Raw genomic sequence first — 20,938 nt, forward strand, 5'->3', positions numbered from 1 at the left:
TCCATCCATCCATCCATCCATCCATCCATCCATCCATCCATCCATCCATCCATCCATCCATCCATCCATCCATCCATCCATCCATCCAAATAAAATTATAAGTTTTAACTAAAATATCATCCCTTCTTTGAAAATCTGTAATAAATTAATGAAAATGTCTGAACATGGAGAATTCCCACTGTGGTTTCCACCATCTGCAGCGATCACAGCCTAACCTTACACTCGTTTAAGGTTGTGTTTCCATAGAAATGTAATATTGTTGCCATGCTACATTGTTTTCTGCAGAAACACAGGCACTATTTTTGTCTTTAATGTGATAACTGCTGGCCAGGAGCAAAGCAGGGAGCCATCTCTTTCTGCTGAGCATCTGAGACAGAGGCAGGGATGTTCGCTGAAGAAAACGAGGGAAGCTAAATTAATGATGACAAAAGTTGGGCAAAGTCAGGAATTTAACCTAACTCTGAAAACTGATAACTGAACAGGGACTTTGGTAAGTTTCACCAACATTTTCAGAAAATGATTAGACTTTAAAAATGTCAAAGGGAAGGCAGGAAGAAAAATAAATCATAAAAGTTCCAGTGAGTCAAATTTAAAACTTTTTAAGACCTTTTTTAATGCCGTCTCAAGTTAAATTTAAGTCAGAAAAAACTATAAATAAAATTCTCCTGTATTACATTCAAGCATAGTAGTGGCTTTTTTCTCCACACACTATATATGGCTTCTACACCCTTAAAGTCGCAATATGTAAATCAAAAAACAAACATGTTTTTTACATATTTGTTAAAACTGTCACCATGTTGTGACAATATGAGACAAATAATCAGTGAAAAGATCGATCTCCTGCACCTCCTCCAAATGGACGATTCCCAACCAAAAACAACCAACCAGAGCCAGGAGGCGAGTCTCAGCGCTGTCAATCAACCTCATGTACTAGCGGCGAAGTGACCTAAACCCTGTTAATAATTTGCAGCCTGTGTTTAAAACAAGAGACCAAATAATTTAAATAGATTCCACCAATTATCCAGCCAGAACTATGCCATTAACCCATTAACCCTAGCCAGACAATATAGCTGGAAAATGTGTTATGATATAAGCATTCCTTATCAGTCTGTATCAATAATTATTCATTATCTTTTTGTTTCAAATATCTAAAATACCTTTTCTGTTTTATCCACAGTTTTAAGTCCACGCTGCTGTTTCTTTTATTTTTAAGCAGTAGTGAGGCATGGTGGCAAAATCTTACAGTTTCTGCTAAATATACTCAACAATTTGTTGCTAGGTAACCAAAGAGTGAGGGCGTTGCTAGGTAACCAAAGAGTGAGTGAGAGAGTTGAGTCCACCAACTCTCTTTAGCTAGCTGTGAGCAGCTAAAGCCATATTCCTCTGCCTACATCCCCCAGAATGCTGTGTGGTGTTTGGTAAATATTCTTTCAGATGTATTATCTATCAATACTGATCACATGCCAATCACGACATATATTGTTATTGATTTATTGTCCAGCTCTGGCTAGAAGCTTGTTAATGGCTAAGGCTAATGTATGTATATATTTGAGCCTGTAAGTGTAATTTAGATTCATTACGGATAAAAGAAATGTCTCTACCTAATTTCCGATGTTGATGACTACTAAAATCCTTAATGGAAAACATAATTGTTGCAAAATCTTTAGGCATGGCCAGAAATTCAACCAACACACAGGGAAAGAGAGGCAAAGCATCATACAAACACAGAGAACCAGCATGTCAGAGTGTGCAGAGTGATGCTATCATAATTAGGCTTATGTGAAAGATCCAGAGTAGATCTCTGGATCTACTCTGAAGATATTTTGTCTTGGTACTAAGTGTGTAGGAGAAAGAGATGAACCAGGAGAGGGAACCAGTGCTTCCTACCTCATGGAGTTGTAACCTCACTTTGTTGTAAGCCTTCAGCCAGCGAACTTTAGCTGGAGAGCAAGGCGGTGGGCCGTCGTCAAAGAGACTGGGAAACAAGAATACACCAGTTGTTTACCAGTTTCATGAGAAACTATCAACATAAATGTTGCAAAATCCTGCAATTTTAACAACAAACACAATAATATTAAAAAAATTTAATTACAAACCAAGTTTGTGTTAGATTTGTGTCATCGTGTTTCTCCAAACTCTGCTTTGGGGAGACAACTGAAGAATCCTTCCGGTCTTTGTTCACACCAGATTCTGGAAGTCCGTTCACTTCCTTCTCCAGCTCTTCATCCTCAAACGATTTGGAGGCCTCACTGCACAGAGGCGTACGGGCGCTGCTGGGGGGGCAGGACTCTGGAGGGTGGCGGTCCTCGAGTTCAGAGCTCAGCTGGGAACTGACGGGGCTCAGGTTCCCTGATGAGTCAAAATGGCTGCTGTCCAACGGACTGCAAAGTGAGAGTTTAGTTAAAATAATCAGTGTAATAAGTAGAAGGTTTAGAGAAAAATTGTAATGGTGGGCACATTTCCACTAATCTGTTAATGTGACTGTTTAGCATTTTTGCTAGCTTAGCTTCACCTGTGTTAATTTTTTCAGATAAAATCTAAAGCCCCAAATTACTTTGTTGATTTGTTAGGCTTTCTGATGAGTAACACTTGACATCTCTGTTAAAGTTTTAGTTATAATCTGTTAATAATTCTTCCAATAGAAGTTTATCTTCATGCTCTTATTTTGAAGTGGTTGAAAACAGAAGTTCCATTTCCTCTCCTCGCATCCTCTTTTTTTTCTCAATGACTATTTCAACCAAAAGACATACAGGAGCAAAATATAAACATAAATTCAATATCTAAGAGGTATTATTGAACATGTAAATTGTAATGTCAAAATTGAATTGGTGTTTGAGGGTTGTAGTCCTGCAGGGGTAGATATAATTTAAATTGAAGTTAGCGTTTAGCATTAGTTCTGCTAAATACTGTGTTGTTGAAGAGCTTTGGGGTTAGTATAACTAACGTTTTAGTTAGAGGTGCCCACCACTGCAATGTTGATTCTAAAAATAATGTCCATTTAAAAAATAATCACTAACAAAAGGGAAAGGAGAATAAATACTCAACCACTGGAGGGACTAGTAGGGTTCAGCAACAACTAAACACAGATATTTGAAGTTTGGATTAGATTTGGAGAACAGAAAGTTGTTTTCCCAACTTTTTGGATGGTGTTAGAAAACTCAAGTATTCCAATCACTCAACTGCGTATCTACTTTGTGTTTTATACAGAGATATGGAGCTTTAATAGTTCAGGACCCGTCTGATACTAAAGAATATACAATTCAAAGTTAAGATAAAAGAGGATGCAACACAATTTCTGAAATGTTGAAAACTTTCTGAAGCAGAAGCCACAGATATAATTCACTGTTATGATGTTTACATAATTGTTACTAGAATGCAAGTGGTTCTGAAAGCTGGCTGTATTTGTGTGAACACACAAAGCTGCAGAACCTTCAGTTTTGTAAAAAGGCTCACATTCATACCTATGTAATTTGCACATTACCATTGCCGACATTTAATTCATGGTTATTTCTACGAAATCTTAGTGCAAAATGTTTTTTCTGACAAAAATATTACTTTGAAAAGCTTCCTAGATCCACCTTTAACTCAAATAAGAAATAACTCCAATGTAAATGCAGTCTGAGCTCAGCTGATGTAAGTCAGCCCCTACATAATGAAAATAACAAATAACTGACTTTGAAGGGGAGAGAAAGAGAGAGAGGTGTGACTGCTGGTTGATTGAGTTTCCTAACGAGGAAAGTGGCTCTGCGCTTTAGGTGGAATGATTTACTTAGTCTTGGTTGTTTGCCAGATTACTTCTCACTGTTGCTTTTAGTCCAGTGTCCAGGCTGCCTCCACGGTCTTTACTGCAACACCATCATAAATCTACCGGACTTTGATTCATCTAAATTAATTGGCTGAATCTTGGGTGTAATTCAGAGAGCTGCAGGGGACAAAGGAAGGAGGGACTTTGTAACCGCCTCAGCAGTAGAGCGCTAATAAATAAAACCATCACTTTCTGCATTCATTGAACCTCCATCACAGTCAGGAAGCCCATAAGTAAGACGGCGTAATGTGCCTGCACTATATTTTTACACTTGAAAGGAAACACCTTTTCACATGTGATGATTCGCTAAAGGTTTGGCAATAAAACTCAGAATGAAAGGGTGTTAACGGCTTTGGATACAAGGTTGTAGATTATTTATGAGATCCAAACTATAAATATTTTCATCAAAGTAAATTTAACTATTTACTAAGAACTAAAGTAAAACTACCAGATGGAAAATGGACAAATGGGCAGAAGTACAAAATACAACACATATTAGCCATAACAATGTGACCATCTGTCTACTTAGTGAATATCCCACTCTTCTGCCAACAAAAGAGCTCTTATTAGATAAGGCACAAGCAAAAGATATGTTAGAGTGTTTTAAAGTAATTTATCATTTTGGTGCAAGTCAACAGAAAACAAACATCCTTTATGAAAAATAATGTACATGGTTTCAATGGTCACAATGTTATGACTACTCAACAGGAAATAATGGGAAATAGGGAAGGATATGGGTTGCATATGTTTCTACAGAGATATGATAAATGAATAATGTCATTTATCATACAGATACTAGCCTTTTCGCTGCTTCCTTCATCAACAGATCTTTTGGTTGTTCTGTTTCCAACTCTGCTTGCCTGGTGTCGAGTGTATTTTCTTCGCTCTTATCTAACTCACATGGTGTAAATGTTACCTGAGGCTTATCTAAGCTTTCTGACAGAGAACCTGACAGAGACGGGATGCCAGATTGTGCCATTTGTGCTAAGGTGTCACAGCTTCCTGTTTTAGATGTCTCTGTTGGTCCTTCTATATCACTATTGTCTGCACTTTCAGTTTCCCCAGAACCTGGGGATGGTTTGTCAAATTCCAGCTCATCAAGTTCTTCTGCCGGTTTAGGAGATTCACTCTGAGGCTGGGCTGTGACCACAGGTGGGGTGGATTCAGGTTTGGGAGAGTCGGAGGTGCCAAACACTGAGCTCAGTTTCAAGCCAAAAACGGATGACGCACTTGGTGTTTCCTCTTTTCCTGCTGGCTTTTCGTCCTGGAAAATACCAGCTGAAAGGTTTTTAAAGCCTGAAAAGAGACCACCATCTGTCTGTTGAGGCTCTGAGGGTTTAGTGGCTGAAGATGTAGTGGAGAAAAGGGATCCGATAGATTTTGTGCCTTCAGTAGCTGCAGACATGAAGCCAAATTTAGGGGTAGACAGAATGGGCATATCAAACATGCCTTTGGTTTCAGGGGCTGCAGATGGTATACTTTTGGAAGACTCTTCAGTAACAGGCTCTTCTGAATGCTCAACAGCCTCCAGACACTCTGCCTTTTGTTCAGGGTCTTCAGTTTTTACTGTTGATTCAATGAGAGAATCATCTTCCGTTTTGTCTTTTCTTTCTGCCTCCTTAACAAGCCCTTTTTCAGGTAGGTCAGAATCTTCTGTGGTTTTAACTTGTTCATCTTCAGTTAAGGTCATATTATCTGCATTTGCCTTTTCAGAGTCCTGAGGGTTTGCCAAATTTGCAGGAGCTTCTGCTTGTTCAGATTTTGTGCCTGTTTGTTCAGGTTCCTCTGGTTTTGTTGTTTCTTGACCCTTGAACATGCCAAAGAGGTCACTGGTGATGGATTCTGGCGCAATGCTACTTGGAAGGCCAAAAAATGAGCTTTTCTGTTGTTGTTGTTGCTGCTGTTGCTGAGGCTGACGAGGAGTAGGGGACGATCCAAAAAGGGATCCTGGAGAACTTGAAAAAAATCCACCAACAGTTGGTGATTTATTTGGTGCACTTGGGGTGGAGAACATAGACATGAAGCCAGAAAAGGAAGATGGTTCAGGGGGTCTCTGCGGTCCTGATTGTCTTGGACCAGCCATTCTCGGTCCTGCCATTCTAGGTCCAGCCATTCTCGGTCCTGTCATTCTAGGTCCAGTCATTCTCGGTCCTGCCATTCTTGGTCCAGCCATCCTTGGGGCTCCCATTTGTGGTCCTCCCATTCTTGGTGCTCCCATTCTTTGTCCAGGTGGGCCAGATGGTCTGACCATTTCTGGTCTCTGCTGTTGCTGTGTTGAACGATCAGCAGATGCTACTGAACTGTTTTCAAAAGTTTTTTCTTCACTTGATGATGAAACTGCCGCAGAAATGATATCACTTTCACAAATTTTGTCTACTTTATGCACAGGATCTACATTATCTTCTGGTTTTTGTTCAGCCAGTTCTTTTGGAATTTCAACAGATGATGCTTTCAAGTCTTTTTCACCCATTTCTCCAGTGGGTTTTTCTGTAATTTCTTTGACAGAATCAATGTCAGTTGCCTCTTTATTTAGGTTTTCTAGACCTGTGACAGTGGCTTGCTCCTCCCCAGGAACCTTTACTTTGTCAACGTTAGATACAACTGTTTGTTGCTCATCAGCAACTACCAAAGTCCCATCACATGATTTTTCAACATCAGATATGATTGTTTTTTGTTCACCAACTAACAAATCCTCATCAGGTAATTTCTGAACATCAACAGCCGGTGGATGTATCTCAACAGCATTTCTCAAGGTCTCTTCAGTTTGTTTCACATCTGCTGCTGAAATCTGTTCTTCATCCTCAGCCTTCAAAGGCTCCTCAGATGATTTTTCATCAACTGTAACTGATCTGTCTTCAGACAGCTTTATAGCATCCTCATGTGAATTTCCCACATCTTCAACTGAAGTCTCCACAGCAAAATTTAAATCCTCTTCATTTCCCTTCTCTGAAGGAATGTTCACATCTTTAGTCTTTGTATCTTGAACTTCTTCTACGGCAGTAATAGAGGTTTCTAGTTTATCCAAAGAATCTGTTATACTTTCTGGTATTTGAGGGGAGTCATGTTTTTCTGATAACTGACTGATCCCAACTCTTTCAGATTCATTTTGAGTAATCATTTCTAATGCAGCAGTTTCTGGTTGTACAACCATTTCCTCAACATTTACTGCACATTCTCTTTCTTTAGGTCCACATGGGATGTCTGATTGTGATTCACTGACTTGTTTTACATCTTGTGAATCCACAAATATCTCTTTCTCAGAAAGATTACTTGTAATGTTCAATGACTCTCCAACAGAAGTTTCAACTGTCTCTGAGGCATTTTGAGAAAGGTTTAACTGTACTGTGGCTTCTTTGTCCACATCTTGTGAATCTCTTTGAGGAACAGAAGCTTCATTAACATTTTTAGAGACATTGTTGACGGCATCTTGGACATCTTGACATGTCTCCTCTACATTAATTTTTTTCTGAACTGAAATTATAGAAACAGGTTCAGTGGGTTCATGTTTTACAGTTTTATCATGGTTATTCTCTGCTTCTTCTGAAGGTGCTTCTGCATCTAAAGACTTTAATGGCTCAACTACAACCTCCTCTTTGACAGGAACACTTTTTTCTGGCTCAGTTTTGCTTTCCTCCAAAAAGGACATACCAAATAGACCAAACCCAGTTTTAGATTTGTTGCTGTCAGTATTCGAACCAAGTGAAAACACAGATGACACTTTAAAAGCACTGTCTGATTCAGTTGTTTTAGAAGCTGTTGGTTGTGCTTCTGGTGGCTGTTGACTCTGTCCACCGAACATGGCAAACAGCCCCTTCCCTGAGATCTCTGGGCCACTGGGTTTTGGTGGTGTAGCTGTTTGTCCAGGTGTGCCTACCTTAGGCCCTGTTTGGGACTGACCCCCAAGACCACCAAACTTGGAGAACAACCCTGTACTAGGGGTGTCTTTTTGTGTTGCTGAACCTGGTAGGATGCCACCAAACAGAGAAGATCCTGGTCCTCTGGGTGGAGGGCCAGCCCCTGGATGAGCCCTGGGACTTGGTGCTTGTTGAGGCACAGCTCCACCAAACATGGAAAAGAGACCTTTTCCTGGAGGTTCTTTGGGTGGTGACCCCCTGGGCCTCACACCTCCAGCAGTTGGACCCCTTGGGCCAGGTGGTGGTTGACTAATAGAACCACCAAACATAGAGAACAGACCTTTTCCCTGGGGTTCTTGTGGTGCTGACTGTGGTGGTATATCTTTGGATTCAGATGAAGATGGTGCACTTGACCCACCAAACATGGAGAGTAACCCTGTCCCAGGAGCATCTTTAGTAGATGAGCCAGGAATAATGCCCCCAAGTATTGATAATCCAGTCTGGGAGGGAGTTTGTTGCGAGGATGCTGTAGAACCACTGAACAGTGAAAATATGCCTTTTCCTGCTTGTTCATCAGTTTGTTCAGCATTGGGCAGATCACCCTTAACAGCTGCACTGTCTTCCTTAGAGATAATAAGTTCCTCAGTAGGAGCACTAATAGGAGGTGGCTCAGGCACAGATAAAGTGACATCTTCACTTTTCTCATGAAGATGTTGGACATCTTCAGGTGATTTAACATCTGAAACTAAGGTTTCAGATGTTAAATCTGAAACCTTAGGAGCACTAATAGGAGGTGGCTCAGGCACAGATAAAGTGACATCTTCTTCACTTTTCTCATGAAGATGTTGGACATCTTCAGGTGATTTAACATCTGAAACTAAGGTTTCTACTTTCAGAGACTTGATGCTCAAGCAGTCAACTTCTCCTGGCAGTTCTGTACTGGGAGATTTGTTTTCATTCATAGTAACTGACTCTTGAGATGGCTGAACACATTCTGGTGACTCTTCAACAACCTGACAGGCCAGGTCAGTGAGAGGTTTTACAACTTCACCTGGTGATGTGTCTGATGTTAACTCTGTGTTTTCAGAAATCGATTGAAGTTTGTCCTGAGGAACCTCAGTAGTCTCCGATTTATTTTCAATCTCTGAAAGGGTAGTGCCTATTGAGGTTTTATCTGTCACAGTGTGCTCAGAGTCTTGTTCATTTATAATTATCTGATTTGATGTATTCAGTGAACTTGGTATATCTGGAAAGCCAGTCTTAGCCTCACTGCTCAATGGTTCAACAGATCCCTGTATGGTACTGTCTTCTAAAGTACTGGTATCTTTAGATGCATCAGACTTTACAAAAACATCAACATCAACTTCCCTTTGCTCTAGTGCTGTTCCTGCACTTGATGTAGTATCATCAGAGACACTAGCTTCTGGGAAATTAGGTCCATTACTTTCAGGGGTACCAAGGTTGGTCTCATTATGCTCTTCTTCTGGTGAACTGGCAGCTGATATGAAAATGTGGGGCAGTCTAACATAAGGCTTTTGATCCCCCGATTCCATTTCTACCCCAAAAGGAAGTGTGTCTGAAGAACTTATGCCAATATAGATTGACCTTGGAGGTCTGCTTTTTTCTTGTGAAGAAATTTCTTCGAATTCACCCCTAACATTGGCAGACTGTGTAGATATAGCTTGTTTAAGCTCTTCTAAACCTTGCTGTTGTGATAGGTCCGACTGAGATGCTATTTCACTTATTGCGGTCAATGCTACTTTACCATTTGATTTTGATTTAGTCTCTTGCAATGCTAGTGGAAATAGTGGAGATTCGTCAGAGCTTTGAAGTCCTTCATGTAGTTTATTACCTATTGGTTTAACTGGGAATGGTTCAGAAGGAGGTAAGTCATCAAATGTTTCTTTTCCTGTGCAAGAATTTATTTCCTGTAGTTCTTGACACTTTTGAGAAGGAGATGTGGACTTAATACTCTGTGATGATGCACCCTCCAGTGTCCCAGCAGACATTCTGTGACTTAAATCACTTGATATTAAACCTATTTGTTGTGATTCAGTGCTTAGAGGTAGTTCTGGAGACAACACTTTCTCCACATTGGCAGACTGATCTTTGGATGCCTCAGATGAACAAGCTAGTTTAGCTTCAGGAGTCACTGATCCTGATTCAACATAATCCTGACCAAGAGTTGTTGTGAGTGGCACAGAATCTGCTACAGTAGAAAATTGTGAATTTGAGGAGATTCCCTCTATGTTTCTGGTGTTATGAGTAACTGGGACAAGATTATCTTGCTTTTGTATTGAAAGAACGTGGTCTACAGGTTTTGATTCAGTCTTGGCATAGCTGGAGATAGCAGGTGATTTTGTACCAACAGAAGATTGTGAGTCCAAATTACTAAAAAGTGAAATCAAACCCTTCACAGAAGAAGATCCTGCTTGTGTTGAAGCCACTTGTGACTCTTGTGATTGAGATGCAAAGCCCTGATTTTGATAACTTCCTGTAACATATAACCCTGGCATTGTGTGATGAGTTCTGGCAGTTTGTGAAACAGATACACTAGTTTGTGAAACGCACTGTATTGGATCCATATTATTAGAGGGTAAGGCTGGTGTGTAATTATTTTGTGCAGTGGTGTGGTGTTGGCTTATGCTTGGTGGCTTTGAGAGATGAAGAGGTACTTTTGAATCATTTGCAGCTGAATTGGTGTAACTTTGTACAGGCTGTGCAACTGCAGGTGCCATAAAATGTTCAGCACCACGCTGTGCGTCTACAGACAAAGGGATAGCAGCTGTTTGGGATCCACCTGCACCTTGTTGTGTAGTGCAAGAAACAGAGGAGTGCCTACTGTGTGTCACTGCTCCATTTTCTTCAAACTCTTCTGTACTCCCATAACTATCCACAGTTGCCTGCTTAATAAGAATTTTGGGTCTATGGTTCACATCCTGCTGTATAGTCGTGTCTTGTTTTTGCAACGTTTGTGTCTTTGGCAGAGGAATTGCAAATTCTGCTCTGGGTTGTGGACATTGGTGTTGAGAAGCTAAATATTGAGTTGGCAGTTGATGTTTTACAAAAGATATTTGTTCAGGTACACTATTGACTTGTTGATATGCACTATTAAGTGACAACTGAGTAAATCCAATGTCTTGTGTAGACTGGGGAGTAAAAAGCTGAGGAGGCTGTATTCTCCTTTCAGTTGCAACCAGAGGTGCAAATGCAGATTCCAAATTCCTTCCTGTTCCTCCATGGATTTCATGATGTGTTCCAGCATGTGTGGTTATGCATGCATCATTTGAATGTTCTGATAACTTTCGAGTTTGAGAAAATGTAATGTCACTTCTGAAATCAATAGTGTTTGCAGGTATATATTGTTGCTGAGAATTTATTCTGTGTTGAGATGGGACACAAACCGAAGAAGTAAAATCCGTTGCACCTTGAAGGTCAATTATTGATTTGTTTTTAACATTCAAACTTAGATCCACAGTACCCACAAACGTTTTCTTTTCTGGGTCCCTTTCACTTTGCCATTTTTTGGTAGTTTCTTTCTTTGCTTTTGCAACAGTGAAGTTCATTGGCTCTCCGTCTTTAGGTTCAATTTGATTGTTTGAAAGGTTATACGTAACAAGGTTGTCTCTAGCTGAGAAATCTACAGGCTTATTGTGTTGCCGTGGGTCCTTATATGGGGTCCTAGAAGGAGAAAATGCTTCATTACAATGAGAGGTAGATACTTTTCTGTGTAGGGTCTCTGTTGTAAAAACGTCTGTCATAACATGTCTTCTTTGTTGACATACAGGTTGCTCCACAATGAGTGGTACACCACCACAAGGATTCCTTAATACATGTGTCCTATTTCTGACTAGTGGCATAACTTCACATGGTAGTACAATAGGAGCTCTTTCAGACTCCTTCTGTGGGGACTTTGGTGACATGTCCAAAGAGCTTCTGATGGAGTTAGCAGGTGCAGTGGTTTCTCGAGATTCACTATGCACAAGTCTTTGTAAAGGCTTCTGGGGTTCTACCAATGCTGTCTGATTCCTTTTAGGGTGCTCTTGGGGAATGTGTACCTCCACTATTAAGGGGACACCAACAGAATCTTTTTGAGAATATATTAAGCTTGATCGTCTTGAGCAAACCAGTGAAACTGGATGTGAAGGCATACTTGTGTCAGGTACAGAGGCCTTTGTTGACATGTCTAATGTGCCTTTAACTGAATTTGCTGGAGCTGTACTGTTTGAATTTGATTTAACAATAGTCTGGGATGCACTTGAGTGTTGCATAACTGTGTAGCCAGGAATGGACTGCTGTAAAATACAGACCCCATTTCTGTTTGTGATTTGGCTTTTTTGCCCAGAGATCATATTTTGAGACTGCATTTCGCTTGTTGATTCCATCTGGGTTTGATCAACTATGAGTGCAACACCAACAGAATCTCTCCTGGCAACTGCTCTTGCACTTGACTTTTTAACAAGTGAAACTGCTTCGTCTGTGATAAACTCATCTCCAGGCACTGTTTTTCCCAACATGACTTGAGACGGCTTTGGTGACATATCTAACACATTAGTGGCATTTGACGGAGGAAAAGCAACATGTTTTGTTCCCAGTAACTGAGAAGGTGAGTGAATTGATTGCATTAATGTGTCATCTTTGCTCTGCCAAGAGTGTGGCTGAAGTGATTCTGGGTTTAACTGACATGGAAGTGGTTGTGCATTTGGAGATAGACAGGTATAGTCAGTAAGAGGTTTTCTAGTTGTGATTTCTTCATTCAGAACCACTTCTTTTGAAGTTAAAGACTTAGAAGTCATGTCTTGTGTGGTTTTTAGTGAGCTTGGGAGTTCCTGGAGAGTTGGTGTATGACTAAAGTCTTTCATCTCAGGTTTATTCAATGATGACACTGATTTACATGTCAGGTCAATGGATTCTTGGCGACTTAAACTTTGGTCTCTCTCATCACAAGCTAATGGTTTTCTATTGGTTAATGACAATGCCTCGCCGGCAGGATCCTTTGTTGGCACAACAGTTTTCTGTGTCAGCTGTGTTTTTGACTTGACAGACATATCTAACGTGGCTTTAATTGAATTTGCAGGTGCAGTTGTCTTCTCATATTGCTGAGTCTTTTCAAAAGACTGATGAGAAACAAGTGCAGAAACTGGACTCTTGTCAGGGTAAACCTGAATAGAATCTGTTGCAACTCCAATTGAACTCTGTTGTTTTGGCAGCTGTTGTTCCTGACTGTCCACTTGTTTTCTCATTGCAGGGCTCAAAAGCAGTGAGGTTCGTGCTGGTTGTTTTGACTCAGTTCTTGATGTTTTTTGGACAGTTTCGCCAAGATTGGACTCTTTACTGGAAGTATAAGACACTGTAGAAATTGATTTTTCTGATGTAAAATTGGTGCCAGGAATCTTCGACGATACAGGAGATGCACAAGTCAGCTTGGAGGAGTTGTCTTTATCTTTCTTAGAAAACTCAGAATCTTTTTGACTAGACTTTGCTTCTTTGGTTGTACTAGCAAAGGCTTGTATTTCCTGTGCATGGACTTGGCCATGGACTCCTAGCCTGGACAGATGTCTTGCTGATTGATTTTGTTGGCCAACTGTATCCCTGTGGCTGGTCTGTGATATGGTCAGACCATCCTGTAAAGGGCTTACACTAGTACTTTTTGAATTTGGCCATTCAATTTCCTCTTCTTCTACTTGCTTAGTTAGATCTACAGCAGTTGTGGTTTTATCTGGCATGTCCACATTTGCCTCAGAATCAACTTGCTTTTTTTCTTTGAATTTTTTTAACTTGTACTTCGTAAAGTCAACAGCCTCATTCCTAGGTGCAGGTTCAACACCATCATCAGTTCCATCTTTTTGTTTGGTCATGTTTTTGTTTATTGCGGGTGAAAAATCTAAAACTTTATGGCACATTTGAGAGTCACCAGGGGAGGTAAAGCACTTCTGGTTTCTGTTGTATAGGTAGGCTTCACTATAAACACTTGAAGTCTCATTCAATATATGCAGCTTTGGTTTAAATACCTTAGGGATATCTTGTGGCTCTTTAGGAGTCTCAGAGACAGTTTGGGTCATTGGTGAGGTACTTTTCTCTTTGCATATCCCAGTGACAGTGCCTTTATTAAACTGAGATGATACCGTTTTATCTGCTTGAGATGGTTGTCTTGTAAGGTGTGGTCTCTTGGAAGAAATAGAAGGCACCATTGGGGAAGATGCTTTTGCAACAGAAGAAGCAGCAGCTACTTGTCCTGATGGAGTTGAAGGACTGGTTGTCTTACCGTCAATTGGAGCATTAGGCAGCTTCCTTCCCAACTGTATTTTTGAAGTTGATGGGGAAGTTTCTGAACGTTGACTGGAAACAGATGCTGAAATGGTAGATGTTGCTGAAACTGTCTGAGTCTTACTTGTGTTCGTGTTAGTAGAGTTTGCTCTGAATCCTGAAAATGTAGAACTTACTTTTTGTTTTGATTGGTCTGCATTTGTATCATCTACATGTGCGATCCTGATTTCTGGAATAGGACATTGTCTGTTTTGAGAGATTTGTGGCAAGTAATGTTGAGGAGAATGACTTGTTGTGAGTATATCTTTAAGTCTTTGATCCTTCCAGTAGGGCCCTCCGTGCCCCCCTTTTAGAGACTTCAAGCTAAAGTCAGCAGCTTCCATTAGTTCCTCTTGACAAGAGTAACCATTTTGGACAGACTCCACTTTTATCTTTTTAAGCTTATACACACTAAAGTCAATAGGTTGCTCTGCTTGCGACGTTACAGACTCTTGAAACATTTGAGAGAAACTCTGCATATTCAAGTTCATTATTTTTTCACCTTTTCTAAGAGCAGCAGTCAGATCCATTGGTGCATCGTTCAATAATAAGGCATTCTGCTGATTGTCTGAAATGCAGAAACCTCTACTTTCATCATTCAGGGGGATTTTGAAACCACAAAGGGTCACTTTATCAGTTTCTTTTTGCTTCAGAATGTTAGCTATGTTTTCAGTAATATTTCCCAAAGTTTGCATATCCTCGTCTGTAGCACAGGCGTAGAGATGCCTTCCAGCTTTATCAGTTAAAAGAGAATAGATGTAGTTTTCATCTGTATAAACATAATATCCACAGTCTCCTGCCTCAGCTGGCCACCACAGCCCATGTTCTAATAGTGACATCCACTGTTGGTACCACTCAGAGTCCTCAAACAGCATATAATCTTCTGTATCGCCTCCAGTGCCTGCTGACTTGCTTAAATTAAGAGCACTGCGTCTTAAGTCGACGGGTCCTTTTTTTGTTGAAAGTCGCTTTAAAAAGTCAGTTGCTGATTTTAAATCAAAGTTGTCATTTTTCAAGAAATTATCTACAACACATTTGTCCTCCACTTTGCCAGACTCTTGAACACTGCATTGCGTAAGCGACTGACACCTATTTAGACGTCTCTTTGATTTTTCAGTTGACAGATTTATTGCACTACCTCTTGCAATCCATGGTTTACTATTGCTATCAAGATCATTCAAGTGGTCACAGCTGCTCCAAGCTTTCTTGTTCCGGCAGCTCATGTCAAACAACACCAGATCTTCATCCGTTTCAAAAAAGCGGTTTCGGCTCTCAAAAAGCTGGGTGGAAGTATCCCTCCAAGGATGAGCAGGTATGTTGAAGTCACTGATGTTCATTTCTTTAGGATTTAAAGTAACGCGGTTGTCTAGTTGAGGAGCTTTAGCTGTAGGAGGAATATAGTCGTGGCATGTTTGGTTGTGAATTTGAACATTGGTGGCCAGAGCTTCAGCTTGGACATAATCATTGAGTTGCTGCCACAGCAGAGCTTCTATGAGACACTGATGTTCATATAACTCTGGAGGAATCACTCCATGTTCTGTAAAGTTGTATAACAGATCCTTGTAACCATATTCATCTGATGTCCCATACAGGAGATGCTGGATTTCTTCAAGATAACGCTGTGCTGGGGAAATTGTATCATCTTGCCTAACCTGTGACTGTGGAAGCTGTTCCGGGGTATCAACACCACGAGTAACTGAATTAGCAGGAGCTGGGAGTGTTTCTATACTTGAGGGAATTTTCTCCTTATTTTGTGGTAATGTTTCAAGGGAAGCTTTTTCCTTTTCCTTTCCAGGAGCAGAAGTGCTGATGTCACTAGAATTTGTTTTGAAAATGCTAGATAACAAGCCAGTAGATGTCCCAGTAGAGCTGTTTTTTGGGTCTTCTGTCCCAGGTTTAGAGGACTCCTGCATCTTTGATGATGGCTCTTCCGTGACATTAAACAGACTGGAGAGAAATCCTTTTTGAGCTGGAGCTTTTGTCTCCTTATCAGAGGATGCGTCCTGGAAGGACTGAACTTCCACTGGTTTCGTTCTCTGAATCTGTGGTCTACTCTGACTTGAACGTGGCTGTTGTTGCTGCTGTTGCTGAGTTGACTGAGTTAACTGAGGTGCTACCTGGTCAGAAGATGAGGATGACTGTTCTACAGTGGCTGAAATTTTGGTTAATAGACCAGAGAATAACCCCCCAGATTCAGGCTGGGGTGGATTTTGTCCTGCCTTAACTGCTGCTTCTCTAGCCTGAGGAGGTTTTGCTGATGGTTGTTCTTGTACATTGTCACCAGATGCAAGCTTGAGAAAACCTGAAAGTAGGCTTCCACCTTGATTAGCTTGCTGTGTTGTTGTTTGTTGAGGACCTGCTATTTTACTAGGTTGTTGTTGTACCTGCTGAGGTGGTGATGGTCCAAACAGACCAGATAAAAATCCACCCTGCTGACTGGTTTGAGACGACGGTTCATTGGAAGGCTGCCCAGGCTTACTGCCCTGCTGAGTACTAGCTTGTTGGCTGGGCTGTTGTGATATATTATCGCTGGAAGCTAATTTGTTAAACAGTCCTGACAATAACCCACCCTGTTGTGGCTCTGGAGCAGAAGCAAGGGGTTGTGGGGGTATCTGGTTTTGTCTACGCAGAGGTTGTCTGTTGCCTTGTTGGGGTTGCTGCTGATGTTGTTGATTAACAGGGGACTGCTGCTGAGCTGGAGTATTAGACCCCGAGGAGAACAGTCCAGAAAGAAATCCCCCCTGTTGATTAGGTGGTTGTTGAATTGTCTTGGGGGCTGGTCTTTGTGCTTGTTGCTGAGTTGGTTGACTTCCCACTGTTTGCTGTGGAGCACCCACATCTGCAATTTTATTAAATAATCCACTAAGCATCCCTCCAGGACCACTCGGCTGCTGCTGTGGAGGCACTTGGTTATGTTGAAGGTTTTGTCTACTGCCTAGTTGCTGATTTGGTTGGTTCTCAGGTTTTACAGTCTGTGGTTGGTTTTGTGAAGGTTGAGGTGGGTTTACAGGAGCAGATTCTTGTACACCAATTCCAAACAGCCCAGACAGCAAACCCCCTTGACCAGAAGATGGTTGCTGGGGTGTAGATTCTGAGAGTTTTAGTAAACCCCCAAGTAATCCACCTGATTGAGGTGCTGTTGTTGGTTTTGAAGCTGCATGTTCTGTAATCGTGCTACTTTGTTGTGGTTGCTTTGATTGCTCATCTGAGGCTATTAGTCGCCTTTGTTGGTCTGTTTGATCTTTATCAGGAGGAAGACTATCTGTGGATCCTAATTTAAATCTTGACAAAAGTCCAGTCGACTCAGCATGTGAATCTGATCCTTGAGGCAAGTGTTTTTCTGGCCCATCCTTAACCATTGTTTGCTTAGCATCACTTGGCTGGGAATCTTGACTTGACTGGACTGGCTGGGTCCCAGTTACTGTATCTGTAGCTTTTTTCAACAGTCCAGAAAAGAGCCCTTGACCTTGAGATGGAGGCTGGCCAGATTGACCTACTGGGGTTGTTGACTGATTTGCAGAACCCGAAACAGTATCAGAGGCCAACTTTAGGAATCCAGAAAACACTCCTGATTGTTGCGGCTGTGGTTGAGAGGAAGGCTGGGAAGGTGATGAAAATATACCAGAAAACAAACCACTCGGTTGAGACTGTCCTTCTCCTTCCTGGGTTTTCTTATCGGATGACACAGATTCTGTTGGTCCTATTTTTAACAACCCAGAAAGAAATCCTTGAGGCTGTGAGGTCTCTGGTTGTGATGTGCCTGCATTGACCTTGGGAGGTTCTTGGTCTTGGGAAATAGCATTTATTTCCTGCAAAGTTTGCCCCTCAGAGGACTGCTCTGCACTGGAAGCAGTATCTTTTGGTGTGTCGGGAAATATTTGCTCAGAATGAGGTTCAGTTTGTTCACTAGGTTTGGTAAGTGTCACAGTAGGAGTCACTTGGTTTTTTTCTGGTTCTTTGGCAGGTTCAGGTGGAGTCACCTTAAAAAGGTTAGAAAACCAGCCGGTTCCAGTGTTTTGTTTGGGAGCACTTTCAAGAAGTGAAGAACGACTTGGAGAGGGAGACCTTGATGGAGCAGGCGTTGAAGTATTTGAAGTGACATTAGAATCTTCCCCTATTCCAAATTTAAGAATCCCTGACAACATACCTCCTTCTGCTTTAGGTGCTGTTGTTGTGGAAACATTTTCTGACAAAAATGGAATTTTCAGTTTGCTGCCTAGAAATGACTCCTCGGCAGGCTTGGTATCACTATGCGAGGGGTTTTCTGGAGGAACCGCAGACATGAGGGTGGAGAGAGATTTCTTAAAAGGACTGAAGAATCCAGTTTCTTCTGAACTTCCCTCAGGTTTTGCTTCAGACACTGAAGATGTTCCTCTTTGCTGAATGTCAGGTAGCTCACCAGAGGACTCAGTCTCTGGAAGAAGTTCTACTGACCCAGTTGCCGTTTCTTGGGAAAGCTCAATTGATCCGCTTCCTGTATCTGGGAAAAGATCAACTGATCCACTTGCAGAACCTGGTCTTATCTCTCCTGATGACTGCTGCTCTGTTTGTGAGCCTTCTCTACTAGGACTGGTGCCTCTACTTACTTGCCCTTGTTGGGATTCTTTGCTTGCAGCAGATGGACTTCTTTGCTCCGGTGGTTGTGGTGATGTCTCTCTGGGAGATGGTGAGCTGGAAAAAAGCCTCAAAGGACTTAGCCTTCCTAACATGGATTCAAACCCAGATGCAGACTGGTTACCAGCTGTTGAACTACTTTGTGCGTCTGTGGGAGCTTGGGTAGGCGTCTGGTTGGCCTCCACTTGTCTACTGGTCTCAGAGGATTGAAAAGGCAAAAGTGACTGTAGAGAGAACTTTTTCTCTGTTGAGGGCTCCTGAGAGGCAGGCGGAACTATGGCCACTGGTGGAGAGGTACCACCACTTTTGGGAATAAATGCAAGCAGCTTGGAAATTCCTGATTCGGTTTGGGGTGGTGTTTGGGAGGTAGGTGGTTCTGTTGCAGATGCACATTGAGTTTCAGGGGTTTCGGTATTAGATTTAGGGATAAATGATAACAATTTTGAAATACCAGAATCAGTTTGTGGTGGCTGGGGAGATGAAGTACTAGAGGCTTCTGCCTCAGTTGGAGACTTTGCTCCTGTGATTGTGCTGAACAATGAGCTCATTGCATTTTTCACCCCAGTTATGCCTTGTTCAACAGGACTTTCCTCTTTAACATCAGGTTTGGTCATATTACTGTCATTGTCTTCAGGTGGTAACATTTTTGCATCAGTTGGTAGAGCAGGTAGTTTTCTTCTTGGTGGCTTGGGCATTGATTCATAGCTGTTGACCTCCTCCTCTTTCACTGCCAGGTATTCAGACACTGAGTGGACTAAGCTCCGCAGTTCACCCATTGGATCTATGTATTCATCATCTGGGTCCTCCACAGGAGATAGCATTGGATCTTGTTGATCAGTTGTTCTGCTTTTTCTTGAAAAATCTTGTCCTTCAAAATGTTCCATATACTTGCCAGAGTAGCCATAGCTTTCATATTCAAAATTAGCATCTCCCTCAGTGAATGTCAGATCTTCCAGTTCTTCCTCAGATCCAAATGAGTACTGCATCTCATCAGAGCCAAGCGAGTTATAGTCAACACGTCTTCTGACCCTAGAAGCTTCTTCCCTCGCAGTCTCCTGCTCACGAAAAGCAGCATAGTTCTCCAGAGTGTCTTCTAAAGCGGTTTTGGCCCACAATCTGGTCTTGTAAAGGAGACTTTCTCTGTCTGTCGGTTGTCTCAGCTGTTTGACTGACGGAATTATGTCAATTTCAGGAGGAGATGATTCATCCTCAAAGCTGCCGGCTGCCTTGTAAACTAATCGTACTTCCCCACTGCCAAAGCCATGCCTCTGTCTGGGTGCCCCGTCATTTGGCTCCAGCATGTCCTCTGGGGATAGACCATCACACTCTACCGTCTGATAAAATCTGCTGCCTTTGGACTCACAGCTGTCACTGATCCGGTAGATGATACTTTTATCTTCATCCTCCCAAAGTTTCTGCTCAGTGTCTAAATAATCATCCAGTACACCCGAGTTAGGCACATTATATTTACTCTCCCAGTCCTCCACACCCATACCTGAGTCTACAGGAATTATTCTAACGCCTCTTTTGCTGTTTGATCGTCTAGATTGGATAAATAAAAGTATATCATGCAGGAAGAGGTGGAATGTGATGCAAAGAAAGAAAAATAAAGGAAGGAAATCATAGAGGAACAACAGAGAGAAGCATTAAACATGATCTAAAAGAAAAGATCAAAGAAAGTCAGAGTCAATGTACATACAGATGAATAAAAGAAGACAGGTAAATGTTTAAAACGACAACAAAATGCATGACAGGTTCATCGCTTTAGCCTAAAAACAACATCTGCAGTTGTTATACAAAAGAAAGCTTTCTTAGAAAAGTTTCTTAAAAATATTTAGAAAAACTACTGATTTACTGAAAGTGTCAACAAAATGTTAGGGTAATATTAAATAACTAAAGCCATACCAAAAGTTTTACAGTGACACAAATGTCTGAGAACTTTCTGGCTTCATTTTCTCACATTGCTCTGAAATTATTATGTAATTACCTGCATGTCCAATCATTTTGAAAAACAAACAAAAAAACTGGCTTTTATCATGCTTTAAATCATGCTTTAGTCATGCTTGCTATATGTCTACAAAACATTATCAATCAACTATTAACAAAAAAGTGTTTCCATTAACCAATGTCAACACAGCCAAAAGAAAAACACATCATTCCAGAGCCAAAGATTTTCATCAAAAATGTTTTTTCAAAATTGGTGCGTTTCTATTAAGTGAATTTATTATTTAAATGTCCAACAGTGCAACCTAATAGCAGATTTTCAGACCTTCGCAGAGGGGGATAAGTCCAAAAGATTGGTTTCACATTTAAGTATTGGCCGATTATTGATCTCACAAAATTAGGAAAAATTTTGGAA

The 20,938-nt window shown here is 41.2% G+C and overlaps 1 protein-coding gene across 6 annotated transcripts in view; it reads right to left on the bottom strand.

Annotated features, from left to right (window-relative positions):
- Positions 1 to 1,724: 1,724 nt before the first annotated feature.
- Positions 1,725 to 20,938, bottom strand: part of LOC103134977 (protein unc-13 homolog B-like) — a 59,262-nt gene continuing 40,048 nt past the window's right edge. For 5 of the 6 annotated variants that reach the window (XM_016669151.1, XM_016669150.1, XM_016669148.1 and 2 more), the window contains 2 exons: positions 2,097 to 2,381; positions 1,726 to 1,975 (listed from right to left, as the gene is read on the bottom strand). In XM_016669151.1, the coding sequence (XP_016524637.1) occupies positions 1,741 to 1,975; positions 2,097 to 2,381 (520 nt within the window). In that variant the 3' untranslated portion in view covers positions 1,726 to 1,740. Of the gene's footprint in view, positions 1,976 to 2,096; positions 2,382 to 4,605; positions 6,682 to 20,938 lie in introns of those variants that run through there. The other variant, XM_016669147.1, reaches the window with a different exon arrangement.

This window comes from Poecilia formosa, unplaced genomic scaffold (assembly GCF_000485575.1).
Source record: "Poecilia formosa unplaced genomic scaffold, Poecilia_formosa-5.1.2 Scaffold20, whole genome shotgun sequence".
NCBI lineage: Eukaryota > Metazoa > Chordata > Actinopteri > Cyprinodontiformes > Poeciliidae > Poecilia > Poecilia formosa.